Source organism: Heloderma suspectum, chromosome 7 (assembly GCF_057233095.1).
Source record: "Heloderma suspectum isolate Gila_16-S chromosome 7, 16-S_ref, whole genome shotgun sequence".
NCBI lineage: Eukaryota > Metazoa > Chordata > Lepidosauria > Squamata > Helodermatidae > Heloderma > Heloderma suspectum.
Genome location: NC_139464.1, coordinates 17,503,484 through 17,518,223, shown reverse-complemented (window position 1 = coordinate 17,518,223; position 14,740 = coordinate 17,503,484). Strand labels below are relative to the sequence as shown.

The window sequence follows — 14,740 nt, the reverse complement described above, 5'->3', positions numbered from 1 at the left end:
ACAGCTCAGTCTTATAGAATACAATCATAGAATATTTATTTATTTATTTATTTATTTATTTATTTATTTATTTATTTATTTATTTATTTTCTTAATTGCCCATCTGGCTGGTCACCGAGTCACTCTGGGCGATGTACAATGATACAACAGTTTAAAACAATAAAATTCCACATTAAAACATCGTATTTCTAAAATACGATGTAGAGTTGGAAGGGGCCCATAAGCGCATCGAGTCCAACCCCCAAAGTGTCCTGCAAGTGATGCCACACCACATGCCCACCGCTCCACCTGTTGCCTGCTTTCTGCCTGCTCAGACCAACGCTGCCACGCAGAAGCAGCTGCACCAGTGCGTGTCACGTGAACAGAGCAGCGCAGCTGCGCATTGGAGTGCGTGGCCTGGGCTAGCTGCCCTCTCAACCTGCTCAGTCACTCCTGGCCTTTTCCCAGCAGTGCCATCTGTGCTGAGTTGGGAGAAGGCCATTCAGCCAGGCCAGGAATAGGTGAGCATTGCTGCTGCTAGGGTGCCATTTCAGGAGGATGGGAGCAGCCAGGGACGGGGCTCAGCAGGGATGGTTGCTAATCACAACAAGGAGGCTGCTGCTAAGCCCTCTCTCCCAGCATCCACCGCTTGAGGTGGCTGTACATGTGCCCTTGAAAGCCTAACTTGGCACATACAGTTTTCTAGAAGATTTCTCTCATCAATAGAAGGATAGTATTGCCTGTCATACAAACGTACATGGTTCTAACATTCATGCCCACATCACTGGGAACTCTGGGAAATTCAGTTCTGTGAAGAACACTACGGGATCACAAACTGAATGCGAGCCAACAATGTGATGTGGCTGCAAAAAAGGCCAATGCTATTTTGGGCTGTATTAATAGAAGTATAGCTTCCAAATCATGGGAAATACTAGTTCCCCTCTACTCAGCATGGGTTAGGCCTCATCTGGAGTACCGTGTCCAGTTCTGGGTACTGCACTTTAAGAAGGATGCAGACAAGCTGGAGAGGGTTCAGAGGAGGGCAACAAAGATGATCAGGGGACTGGAAACAAAGCCCTATGAAGAGAGACTGAAGGAACTGAGCATGTTTAGCCTTGAGAAGAGAAGACTGAGGGGAGATATGTAGGGATGTATGAAAGTCCCTTACCTGATCCCGAAGCTTGATTAGCGGTGGGGGGGAGGCGCTCCGCCCCTCCCACTGAAATTCTGGCCAGGGGGAAGGCACCCCGTCCCTCCGGCCGCAAATCCTTCTGTTCTGCTGGGACGCAAATGGCGGCGGCCATAGCCGCTGCCGTTTGCATCCCTGCAGTCAGCCGTGATAGGCTACGTAAATGTTTATATAGCCTATCATGGCTGAGTGGGAAAAAACCCCCCCGCGCGTACGCAAATGGCAGCGCCCATGGGTGCCGCCATTTGCGTTCCTTATTTTGGCAAGTGTAGTCTACGTAAACATTTACATAGCCTATCACTGTGTTTTTTAAAAATCTAGCCGTGATAGGCTACGTAAATCTTTACGTAGCCTATCACGTTTGTTGTTGTTGTTGTTTTTAACTTGGAAATGGCGGCGGCGGCAGCCGGTCAGAAGACCGGCTGCCGGAGCTGCCGCCGCCACACCACCACTGGAGCCGCCGCCGCCAGGGACATTCACACAAGGTAAGTCCCGTCTCGGGGGTGGCGGGGGGGGTGGCAGACCGTTTCTCCACCAATTTCGGGGGGCCGAATGCGCTGGCATTCAGCCTCCCCGAGATTTGTGGAGAAATTCTCTGACATCCCTAGAGATATGATAGCGCTCTTCAAGTACTTGAAAAGTTGTCACAGAGAGGAAGGCCAGGATCTCTTCTTGATCATCCCAGAGTGCAGGACATGGAAGAATGGGCTCAAGTTACAGGAAGCCAGATTCCGGCTGAACATCAGGAAAAACATCCTGACTGTTAGAGCAGTATGACAATGGAACCAACTACCCAGGGAGGTGGTGGGCTCTCCCACACTGGAGGCATTCAAGATGAAGCTGGACAGCCACCTGTCAGGGATGCTTTGACTTAGATTCCTGCACTGAGCAGGGGGTTGGACTCAATGGTCTTGTAAGCCCCTTCCAATCCTACTATTCTACGATACATAACAGTACCTGCATTTAAAAGGTTGACCACACAGCCCCTTAGCCCCTGTTGGCAAGTGCTTTGCTAAGTCAGCCAAAGATCTTATGGGGTTATCTTGTACAGGAACCTTTTAGAGAATACATCGTATCTCCCAAAATTTCACTTTTTGCTGTGGGAAAAACAAACCACAAGCCATTTTGGTCAAACCTGATGCTCTTCCTCTGTATCTCTGTGACTGAGCCATTCAGCAGCTGCCCCATGAAGAAATAACTAGTCTCTGAGGAATTTGCCCGTTGCAACTCAGCATGACTTACTGCTTCTCCAGTTAGAAGCCACACCCAGATTAATGACTCCTTCCTGAACACAGAGAATGGGCTTCTCTGAGGCTGGGAAATGCATCCTTTTATGTACTCTAAAAGGAACCCTTTTCATGTGTAAGAGCAAATTGTGCCTCCAATTGTTCATCAGAAGCAAGTGGGTCTCAGCAATCAGAGGCCTGGGAAACTAGTGTAACTCCTTTACTTCCCATAAAACCTCCATTGTTGATCAACATAGCAAGCTGCCTCACTCAGTCAGACTAACGGTTCATTTGGCCCATTATTGTTGCCAGATTTGAGCCACCATCTCCTAGCCGAACCTGGAGATGCTGAGGATTGAATGTGGGACCTTTTGCTTGCAAAGTATGTGCTCTACCACTGAGCAACATTCCCTCCAATGTTCAAGCCTTGTTGGGACCATCATTTCCAAATTCTTTGCTTCACCTCTTCTTAGCTAAATTATATAATAGTAATAATAAATAAATAAATAAATAAATAAATAAATAAATAAGAAAGAAAGAAAGAAATATTCACAATCCTATGGCCACTGGTCAGCAGCTAGATGGCTATAGGATAGGTCAGTTCCTGGAGAACCAACCTCCACCCCCTCCCACGTCACCTCGTAGGCAGCACAGATTGGCCCTGCACTCCATGCTTGGAAGAGCAGCGCAGAGTGGGGAAAACAGGGCGTTCCCAGGAACAGGATGGGGAGGGGAGGTTGGAAGTGCTGGTACGACACATCCTATGTGTCATCTGGCCACACCTTCCTGTGCTCCGAGGTCCCGCAGCTAGACAGACGAAATCAGCTGCCTAGCTGTGAAATAGGGATGGGCGGATCACTTACCCCATTCTGAGTGTGGGGGTCTGGGGGGGGGAGGTGATCTGTCCCTCCCGCAGGAATCCATCCAGCGATAGGCTACACAAATTATATTTATGTAGATATTTGTGTAGCCTATCGTGTGAAAACAGGGATGCAATGGAAGCCATTTGTGTCCGGACTTAGCACAGTGATAAGGCACGGCAATGGCAGCCAGCCGTATCGCCAGCGCCGTGGAGCCAGTGGCCGGCTCCGCAGGATCACCACGTGGAGGAGCCAGCCTGGATGGTAGGGATGGAAGAGAAATCCTCCACGGACCCCAGTGAGGCAGGATTCAAAAGAATCCGGCCCCCCAGAGTCTGAAGACTTACCTCTGCCTCCTTGCTGGCTGTATCCTCCCTGCCGGCTGGCTCCGGAGCGCCAGCAATACGGCTGCCATTGCCGTATTGCTGGCTGGGCAGATTGACTGCGGACGCAAATGGTGTCCACTATGCCATTTGTGGCCGTAAAGGTCTTAGTTTAAGGTAAATGCAGCCATAAATGGCCGCAAATGGTGTAGTGGATGCCATTTGCAACCTCAGTCAATCCATCCAGCAAGGCTGAACCAGAGATATGGCAATCAATGATCTGGAGACAGATCGCCTCCCCCCCTACGGACACCCCCCCGGACCCGGAAGTAAGCCTTCCGCCCATCCCTACCAGATGGATTCCGGAGGGGCACGGGGGTGAGTGCTCCATTCCGCCATGGACCCCAGTGGGTCCAAGAATCCAGCCTCATTGGGGTCTGTGGAGGAATTCTCTGACATCCCTACTGTGAAAGCAGGGGGGTGGGAGTGGGGCGGAGATCTGGAGGCGACCATCAATCTGGATAGGATTGCTCCCTAAATAATGCAATTCCTTCTTCCCACTGACAAAGCGTATCTCCCTATTCTTTCATCCACATGACTAAATGTAACTTTATTTTCAGTTACAAATATGATACGTTATCACGTACATCAGAGAACTCAACATCCAATCTCTCTCCTTGCTTATTGAATCAAACAGTTCCAGGAAGAGAAGGGATGCACGGGCCAGGTAAGGTTATGATTTCTCAGTAGGGATGAGTAAGAAATGTACATCATCAGGTTTGTGTGTGTGTGTGTGTGTGTGGGTTTAATGGATTTATCCCATTGACACCTCCTGAGCCTTTCAGCAAGCCCAGACAGAGCTGTGTTCTGAAATTCACATTTTTGTGAGCTTGCAGAAGCAGTTCGTCACGAGACAAATGCACATGGACAATGTACATATTAGGAAAAAGCAACATTTCAGCAATGTATACATTTAAAAATGTACACAAAAGTATGCAATTAGAAAAACTGCACACAACAAAGTACACATTCCCAAACAGTGTGTGTGTGTGTGTGTGTGTGTGTGCGTGCGTGTATGTAAGCTAATGCTGAAACAGAACAGAACAAGCTTGATCCCAAACTGATAATCTTGGCATGACCAAAACTGACAGATCCATCCATAATTCTCAATGGATGTTTGTAAGTGTTAAGTGTAGAACTATACATTAAGCTTGATGCAGGGCCACTGCGGAAAATTTCATCCTCGTGTCAAATTCTTCCCTTCTTCTCCATGATGGGTTTGTAGCTCTTTCCCCATGTCGCACCACCATCACGTTGTGCATTTTCTTGCCCCCATATCATTGATTACCACTAGGGGTGTGTGGCATTGAAATGCAAGTGATGATGACATGCCACATGAGGTGAATGATCCTTCACATAACAAGGGGGAAAGTGGAGAATTTGATATGGAAGTGCCGTATGAAGCATGATGTGTCCTTCCCAGCCTGTGAGAGTGTAAGAACCTAAGAGTGAATCAACAGACCTGTTGAAGAACTGTCCAGAGAGCAATGCTTCACAAACGCTTTGAACTTGTCCTTCCCTGTTCTCAAATTCTTCTGCTTTGCCCTCCCCTCCTCCATCCAAGCACTTAACTAGTCAGTTGTGGCATGTGTGGTGGATCTCTCATAATGCTAGGACCTGGGATCATCCCATAAAATTGATTGCTGGGAGATTAGGACAGGTAAAAGGAAGGACTTCTTCACACAGCGCATAGTCGAACTCTGGAATTCGTTACCACAGGATGTAGCGATGGCCACCAATTTGGATGGCTTTAAAAGGGGGTTCGACAAATTCCTTGAGGAGAAGGCTATCAATGGCTACTAGTCCTGATGGCTATGTGCTACCTCCAGTATCAGAGGCAGTGAGCCTACGTACACAAGTTGTTGGGGATCATGGGTGGGAGGATGCTGTTGCACTCATGTCCTGCTTGTGGTTTTCCCATGGGCAGATGGTTGGCCACTGTGTGAACAGAATGCTGGACTAGATGGACCCTTGGTCTGATCCAGCACGGCTCTTTTGATGTCCTTATGATCAATGGTGGACTACCAGCTTCCATGGCTGAGTACCTCTGGGTGTGGTGTGTGTGTGTGTGTGTGCAGATGGCCCTTCTCAGGGGCCACACAGGGTGGCAATGAACTGTGGAGCTGCTATTTTGGCACCATGCAGGAGAATTGCAGCTGAGTGGCTAGCCATGCTAGGTGTGGGCAATGATATCAGCAGTCTCCACCAGGTGCCATCATGTGCTAGCATTGTGCTGCAGTAGTGGCCATCATTCCTCCACTGCTACCTTGGGACACCTTCTCTTAAGGGTGCCAGATCTCTGTGCCTCATGCGGCGGTGCTCTGGTGAAAGCTGGTGGACCATCAGCAAACCACTGGATATGCAGCTGCTTCAACTTGTTGAGTGAACATATGGAGATTCTCTTGTGCAGCCATGTGTGCGCAGCCTGATGTTTTACATGAAGATTAGGGATGGCAGAGAATTCCGCCATGGACTCCAATAAGGCCAGATTCTAAGGAGTCCGTGTCGGAACAGACCACCCCACCCCACCACCCAGCAAAGTCCGACCTAGCTGGATCCTACCTGGCACTGCCAGTTCTAGGTCCGTCTGGGTCCATCCACTGCCTGTGTGGATGCAAAATGGTGTCCGGTGTAGTGGACGCCATTTGCGCCCTTCCCTTTTGCTACAGGCTACATAAATCTTTATGTAGCCTATCACAGCAAAAGGGAGGCACACAAATGGCGCCCGCTATGCTGGATGCCATTTGCATCCATAGACCATCCGCGGCCAGAAGTCTGGCAGCGGCCGGCCCTGGCTAGCAGCTCCGCAGACTCACTGTGGAGCAGAGCCAGCCAGGGAGGATTCCGGGGGGAGGACTGGATCGCCTCCCTCCCCCATGGACCTCCCAGCGGATGAAGGTGAGTGGGGTTCGTAGACCCCTAATGAAGACCTGTGGCTTGGAGTGAAGAAATGTTAATATTTGGGGGAGGGGGATTGTTTGCAACTTCTTCTTTCTCACATCAATTCTTGCCTGGCTTTATGTCCACTCACCACAAAATCCACCTGGGCAAGGGATGCAAGAGAAGGAGACAAGATGGAGCTGTCATTGATATCAGGTCAGGTGTCAAGTTAACACTAGGGATGGTTAGGGATGTACAGATGTTGTTAAATCTGTTCCATCTCTGTTTCATGGCTTGTCAGGCATCTTTCATTCCATCATCTGTAGGGATGTGAAGGAGTGTATTCAATCTGGGCTGCATTTTCCAGTCCACCATTTGCAAACCCCGGCGCTGAGTTTGCCTGTGCCTTGCATTGACAGCAAATTGCCTTCAAGGTTTCTTTCTGATTTGTAGGTGACAGAGACTGTTTTTCCCACCCAAGCAGTAGTGCCTTACCTAAAGCAACTCCTTAAGAAAAACCTCTTAAAGACAACCACACCAAGCTCTGCACAACAAATTTATTCAGGGAGGGGGAAAAGGCACTGAGGGTGCAATCCTATGCATGTTTAGACAGAAAAAAAGTCCTACAGCTCCCAGCATTCCCTAGCCAACCTTGCTAGGAATGCTAGGAGTTGTAGGACTTTTTTTCTGTCTAAACTTGCATAGCATTGCACCATAAATAGCCAGTGAAATCCTAACTGTGAAGGCTTTCTCCTGCTTGGCTGAAAAAGGAGACTCCCCCATCCACCCAGGGAGCCATTGCGTTTACTCAATGTGCTTACAGCCAATGTGTTTATTCAGAAGTAAGTATTGCTGTGTTCAGTGGGATCTTGGAGAAGCCTTGTGGAATTTACAGCTCAAGCCTGTGCATGTCTACTCAAAAGTAAGTCCTATTGATTTCAATGAGAGTTACTCTCAGGTAAGTGTGTATAAGACTGAAGGCAAGAATGCTATCAAGGGGCATTTTTCCTCCATGTAGTCAACCTCCCAGCAAGCGACCTTTCTGGAATGCCCATGAAAGGAACTAGAGTCCTTTTATGGAATTCCAGGAAGTGCACCAACATGGGAGACATAGCAGAAGACTAGGATTTTAACTGGAAAATCTGCACCCATACCACTCACTATGTTACTGGTAAGCACAATACTCCCTCCCCCACACTACTAAATTTATAAGGAAGTTGCATCCATAAATTTAAAGAAAAAAGTCACATGTCCATGGAATCTGCCTGACGGGCAGATGCTGCTCTGGCAAGCAATTCACAGACCAGATTACAAGAAATCCGGGCTCATTTGAGTCCATTTTGGATATCTCCAGCATCCCTAGGGATGGTCAAGTAATTAATTTAGTTTGCATTTCAATGTGAACTTACCCAATTCTGCACTTTTGAACCACTATGTGGACCAAAACCCAGTTATCCTTTGAAATTTGCACATCTCTGAATTTTGCACTGGAGTTCTCCAATCAAAAACCACACAAAAATGCATACATTCAGGAAAATAATGTTCAAAATGCATGACATTAGGGAAATTGCTTGCAAAAAAGTGCCAATTGGGCAAAAATGTATATATTAGGGAAAATATGCACAAAAATGCATAGAAATATTCATACAAAGTTTTTTTTTTTTTTTAACTTCTCAGTGTTTGGGAGTCGGGACAAGTCCAAGTTGCAAATGGAGAAATTTGCAAAATTTGAGACAAACCAGTTTGAGACAGGCAGGGAGGTTCTCTGAGGTGGGGTAGCAGGTAACAATGGCCTGTCTAGTTACTGCTGACATTGATCCTCCTGCTGGCAGATCATCTGGTCAGGGAAGCCATCAAACACTGCTGGTGTGCTGCTCTGATGGAGGGCCCATCTGATTATTTGAAAAGCTAGGCCATAGAACAGAGTTGGGCCTTATTGCTACATAGTGCAAACTGTATTATAAAGCCCAGTTTGTGAAGCAAAATATATGCTCCCAGTTCATGGACCATAACCTGGAGAGCTGAATGACCCCTCAGGCTAGCCCCATCCTAGAATATGTTTGGGGAACTGCACCAGCCCCTGTTCCATTTTCCCACCATTATCAATACATCCTCCATTTGGGATAATTTGTGAAGATACGATCATCTATGTTTCATGGCTCATTCTCCTGCTGTCAATTGCTGTGACTTCCAGGCTGTGACAAGGAAGGTACATCTTATGCATGGATTTATGTCTTGATGGGGAATCTACTACGTGGAATAGGCGAAACACCAATAACTCCGCTGGGCATATCTTACCTTGATGATTTTGCTAGAGAAGAAGACACTCCTTTATATGTTGGTAATGTCTAAAATGGAAGGCTTGGCTATGGTACTGAGTACTTGAGGATACTTAATGGATAAAGGCATATTTTCTGGCTGAGATGCTCTGGTTTTTTCCCCCGCTCACACCACACAAACTTTATACTGGTGTCTGGATGATGTGCTAAACTACACCTTTCATCATTTACATTTGTATTTTAAAAAATAAATCTGCTATCCTTAATCCACAACCGTTTCAGCTGAGGCTTAAGAAGAGTGTAATTTTCCCCCCAAATATCAACTTTTGAATCATATATGGGATAAAGAGTGCCAAAACCAGTGGGTTGGATCCAAACCACCTGTGGGCAGAGTTCCGTCCATGGGACTTTCCCAGTGGAGGAAGTGGGGAAGGTAATTTTGGCTGATTCCTCCTTCCCCCTGAAGTGCCCTGTGGCCTTCAGAAAGCTGTTCTGCAAGGTCATGGAACAGTGTGGGAGGTGTAGGGATGTCAGAGAATTCCGCGACGGATCTCGGTGAGGCTGAATGCCAGTGCATTCGGCCCCCTGAAATCCGTCGCGGAACGAAGCCCCCCCCCACGAAAGGCATGCGAAACGGAGCACTTACCTGCTCCTGTCCGCGCTGCTTTGCGAATGGCGGCCGTCCTGCGGCCGCCATTTGCTTCCTCTTCATAGCCGTGACAGGCTACGTAAATACTTATGTAGCCTATCACAGCTAACGCAGGGACGCCATTTGTGTCCCTGCGGAGGCCGTGATAGGCTATGTAAGTATTTATGTAGCCTATCACGGCTAAATACAGGGACACAAATGGCGGCGGCTACGACAGCTGCCATTTGCGTCCCTGCAGGGCTGCCCAGCAGCTGAATGTCCAGCTGCGGGTGGCTGGAGCCAGCCGGCGGCTCTGCGGCTTGGCCGTGGAGCGGAGCTGGCCAGGCAGGATTCCGGGAGGGAGGACCAGATCACTTCCCCCCCATCGAGGATTCCGGGGGGAGGGATGGAGTGCCTCCCCCCCCAGTGGAAACAGAACAGAATGGAAGGTAAGTGTTCCGTCCATCCCTAAGGAGATGGTGCCAGGGGTTGCAGAGGGAAGGGGGAACCAGCAAAAATCATTTCCCCTCTTCCTCCAGTGGGAACCTTGGCTGGAGTTTGGTCATTTCAGTAGATCCTACCCAAATCATGTTTAATTAGTCAGGAAATTGTTCATGAGTCCTTTTAGGAGTCACAAATTTCCCCCACATTATGCAGTTGATTGAAAGTACACTTGATAATGAGCAACAGGCAGACCTGGCCTACTGATGCACAGTACCAATTCAACACCACCACTAACATAAATTACATTGCGCTAGTGCACTGGATTTCCTGGAAAACTCATTGTGCCAGCAATTGCTATTGCCATTGCGCTAGAGGTCACTTACATTGGCACAATGTAATTGAAGTTAATGGTAGTGGTGAACTGGATACTGCCCCATGTATGTATGTCTATAGAACACGTATTTGGAAATATCAGTTTAATCCCAGTTCTTCTTCACACTGTAAATTTTCAAGTGGATTATTAAAACTAGGGCTCCATTTTCACCTGTGAAAAGTGTACTTCAAAGGGGTGTGGAAACCTCTCTCCCCCCGCCATCCCTACTTCTGTTTGACACCTTTTTCAATCCTGTTTGCAGCCACAACCTTGCTGCTGCTCCAGCACCATTTTGAAGGGCTTCTTTTCCCTTCACTATGTTATCCCAACCAATCAAGGATGACACAGTGGATGTGACAATGTCACTGTGCCACATCGCAAATCAGATTGGGCTACAGGGCCATATAGCTCTGACCAAAGAAAGCCAATTATTTGCCAGCCAATCTGAATACATGTCAGGGGGAAGGGAGTAGAACTGTCATGAGCAAGGTATCAGGTTCATCACAGTGAGTTTTGCCATGCCGTGCAGTGGCAATTGTATGGTCACACCATGGCAAAACAGGGAGCGTTAGCCCAGATACCTTGGCAACAAAGGTATATTTTCATTTTCCCCAACATCTGTTATGCGCAAGGGGCCTTGCGCCCAAGAGATCAATACTTTTGTCTATATTTCCAGGTTCCTTTGAAAGTTCACATAAATAGTGGGTCACTCTTCCCTTCATGAAAAAGCTTCAGTGCAAAGTGTTCTCCCTTTTTGGCTCAGCTCTACATATAGCATCTTAACTACACAGCTAAAAATGTAATGTGTGAATTGACCCTCAAAACTATGCTGATCCCATGGGAGGGAAGACTGTACTCAATGCAAATCTCCATGCACCCACATGGAAATGGGGATGTGCAAACCCACCCACGCCTGGTATCGGTGGGCGCCTGCTGAAACGATGCCTCTGCTTGAGCCCCCCTGGATCTGTGCTTGAGCCCCATGAGCTTGGTGAGCCACTCACACTCACCTGGGTCCCATCCACAAGCGCCTGCCATTTTGCCAAGGTTTTTTTTTTTATGAAAAAGGGGCTAATTAAAAATGTGCATATTTAAATATGCACACAATGCCTCTAATATCATGCAGATTAAGCTTTCCCAGCCTGAATGTGCGCATATTTAAATTTGTACATTTTAATTAGCTCCGTCTTATCATTAAAAAAAAAACTCAGCAAAATGGCAGGCGCTCACGGATGGGTCTGGATGAGTGCAGGGAGTATCCGGGAGGGTGTGAGCAGGGGCGGGTGAGGCCAGGGACTCGGCAGAACCCAGTTGGGCATCTGTGCCATCCCTACATGCAAACATACTGTACAACTTAACTGATGAAATTCACCACCATAAATGGCAAATGTGGCCCTAGGCAGCGAGGAAGCAAAACAGTGCAGAACATACAAGGTTATGCATCTTGGAATATACTGATACAGTTTTCTTTATCATTGTAGGCTGCCTGCACACATTAGGAATGATTGGCCCGATGGCTGGTTACCTCCTGGGAGCTCTGTTAGCCAGACTGTATGTGGACATCGGCTTTGTGGATCTGAGTAAGTGTGATGCAAGAGGAACATGGTGTGAGTGTGACATGGTGTAAGTGTGAAGCAAGATGAATGTGATGTAAGTGTGATACAATATGAACATGGCTCATTGTAATATGTAGTATGGAACATGGCTTGGCTTGTTAGTTTAAGTCACATGGAGCTGTTAGCTGTTTTAATATGAACATGCTCTCCATGGTTGCCAGAGTATGGCACACTTTCTCAACTGATTAGGTTTTCTTCTGTGGAGGGAGAGCCTCTTAATGGGTAGAAGGGTTGGCTTTGATATCTTCCAGCCCTATGGTTCTATGAGTTACTTGGCATTTTGTACATAGTGCTAATCAGGATTTAAGACGGGGGTGTTGAACCTCTTTCAGCCCGGGGGCCTAATTCAGTTTTGGAGACAGTCTTGGGGGTGCATTCCAATGGTGGGCAGGAGTCACTGAAGGCAAAAAGGGTGGAGTCAGAATACCAAAACACCAAAATATTGTCGCTTAAAGCTCTTACTGTCAGTAACTAAGCCTTATGAGAAGCATTTCAACCTCACCCACTTAGAATGGGGAGGAAAATTGCACCAAAGCCAGGAAACCACCGAAAATTGCACCAAAGCCAGGAAAATTGCACCGAATTGCACCGAAAATTGCACCGAAAATTGCACCAAAGCCAGGAAACCACTGAATGATTGGTGGTTGGGGGAAAGGGGGTGGGGCCAAGGGAAGGGGGCACGGCCTTTTGAGAGCCCAAGTGGGCCAGAATTTCCCCACGGGCCTGCAGCTCAACACCTGTGATTTAAGGACTTGGGCTACATTCCTGAAGGTTGTTTGTTAAACTTTGTCCTGGGGACCTGGCCCCTATAAAGCCAGGAGAGGCACTTAACAATGAAGGCATGATCCATTCTGGACCCCAGTGTAGCACCTTCTACGAGACAGCCCTTCCCTTATTATCCATATCAGTTGCTTTTTATCTTAGCTGAGACACAAAGGGACTCTAACAGGGATAGGGAACCTGAGGCCCTCCAGGTGTTGGTGGACTACAATTCCCATCTACTCATCCCATGATGGCTGGGCTGATGGGAGTTGGAGTCCAACAACATCTGGAGGGCCACAAGTTCTCCAACCCTAGTCTATAACCTCCTCCTGCCCACTGGAAATACTGTCAGATATTCTGACATGGGTGGGTATTAAGTATATTGTGCAGGCAGGCAGGCAGGCAGGCCAAGGACGAGTGAAGTTGAGTGAAGGATGAGTGATGTTGCAATCCCCAGATGCGGTCCGTCTGTGTAAGCATAGGACCTAATAATAAGACTGAAATGCTCATCTTTCCTCCCAAACCTTTGCTCTCCAAATACATTCACACACCATCCATCTCGTTGATGGATGAGGTCTTGGCTTTATCCCTCCATCTCCTTTGCTGTCCATATTCAGCCCATCACCAAATCATGTTACTTCTTCCTCTGCCTGCAATACTGTGAAAATACAGCTCTTCCTGTCTGCCCACTTGGCAAAAGATTTTGCCACTTGGCAAAAGGCCATCTCCTGCCTTGATTACTATAATCTTCTCTCTGATCTTTCATAGTTGTACTTTTGATAGGGATGGATGGACCCACCTCCATCCAGGGTGCACAGGAGCCTGACGAGCTGCTGCCCTCGCTTGCCTAGCCTGGACCCGCTTGGCATACCTCCCTGCTCACCCCGCCTCCACCTGCCAAGCTGCCAGAGCCGCCCCTCCTCTGTGCGACAAGGACTCTGGCAATCAAGCCCCTGTGTGAGCAAGGACTTTATGTGCACAAGGGCTTGACTGCTGGAGTCCTTGGCACCAGATGTGCCCCAGCCACTCTCACTATCTCCTCCTTGCAAGGAGGAGATCGTGAGAGTGGCTGGGGCGTGCACAGTGATGACAACTCTGGGCTGCTCCCGGCTGCTCACCAAGCTCCGGGCCGCTTGGTGACCGGGTCTCTCAGCGCCCCATGACTCAAAGAGCAGGGTCTGGGGGGGGCAGGGAACAAGAAAGTTCGCTAGTCTCCCAAACCCAGCCAGGTACTCATGACGTCCCTAACCCCTGTTCTTTCATAGTTGTTCACCCTACCTAGTTTTCTGTCCACCCTTGGGTCCAGCACAAGCACATTTTCCTTATCCCCAAAGCTTTCTATGGCCTTGTCTTGCTCATCTTTCTGCCCTCATGTCCTGATACGTTTCCGCTTATGGCCTTTTGGAGGGGCAGGTCTCTGCATGGTTGTTTGTTATCGTGCAAAATAAATGCACATCTGATGGTGCTTGATCAGGAGTGGTGAACCTCTTTCAGCCCAAGGGATGAATTCAATTTCAGAGAAACTCCAGAGGAGCCACATTCCATTCATGGGTGGGAGGTGATGGTGAAAGGGGGCAAGGTAAAAAAGATCGGCATATATTAGCGTAAAGCTTTTACTGCCAGTAACTAAGTCTTAGGAGAGGCATTTCATTATTTTAGAATGCAAAAGCTGGGAAACTAGCAAACAATCATTGGTTGGGAGAAAGGGGGTGGAGCCAGGGGAAGGGGGCATGGCCATCTGAGGAACCCCAGAGAGCCAGATTGGGACCCCACATGGGCCAAATTTGGCCTGAGGTTCAACACCCCTGGGCTGTGTGAACAAATAGATAACATAATTTGGTTTAATCCATCCCTTACTCTAGGTACGGTCACCATAACCCCAACTGATGCCCGTTGGGTTGGTGCATGGTGGCTGGGCTTTTTGGCAGCTGGTGCCACCAATCTGATTTCTGGCATCCCTTTCTTGTTCCTGCCTAAAAGTCTGAACACAAACAAAGAGAATGCCCCCATCAAGCCAAAAATGGATGTGGTGAAAATTAATGGTGATGAAGACCACACAGAGGAGGTTGTAATTGAGCAAGGAGCAGGGTGCTCAGGAAAGATGAAAGGTAAGAAGATGAG

General features: G+C 48.1%; 1 protein-coding gene across 8 annotated transcripts in view; it reads left to right on the top strand.

The window, feature by feature from the left end:
- The window catches only part of LOC146339367 (solute carrier organic anion transporter family member 1B3-like), an 84,500-nt gene that overhangs the window by 46,002 nt on the left and 23,758 nt on the right, over nucleotides 1-14,740 (top strand). For 5 of the 8 annotated variants that reach the window (XM_084809179.1, XM_084809186.1, XM_084809185.1 and 2 more), the window contains 4 exons: nucleotides 4,198-4,304; nucleotides 8,712-8,858; nucleotides 11,723-11,821; nucleotides 14,482-14,727. In XM_084809179.1, the coding sequence (XP_084665305.1) occupies nucleotides 4,198-4,304; nucleotides 8,712-8,858; nucleotides 11,723-11,821; nucleotides 14,482-14,727 (599 nt within the window). The remainder of the gene's footprint in view (nucleotides 1-4,197; nucleotides 4,305-8,711; nucleotides 8,859-11,722; nucleotides 11,822-14,481; nucleotides 14,728-14,740) is intronic. The other 3 variants (XM_084809183.1, XM_084809181.1, XM_084809184.1) reach the window with 1 other exon arrangement.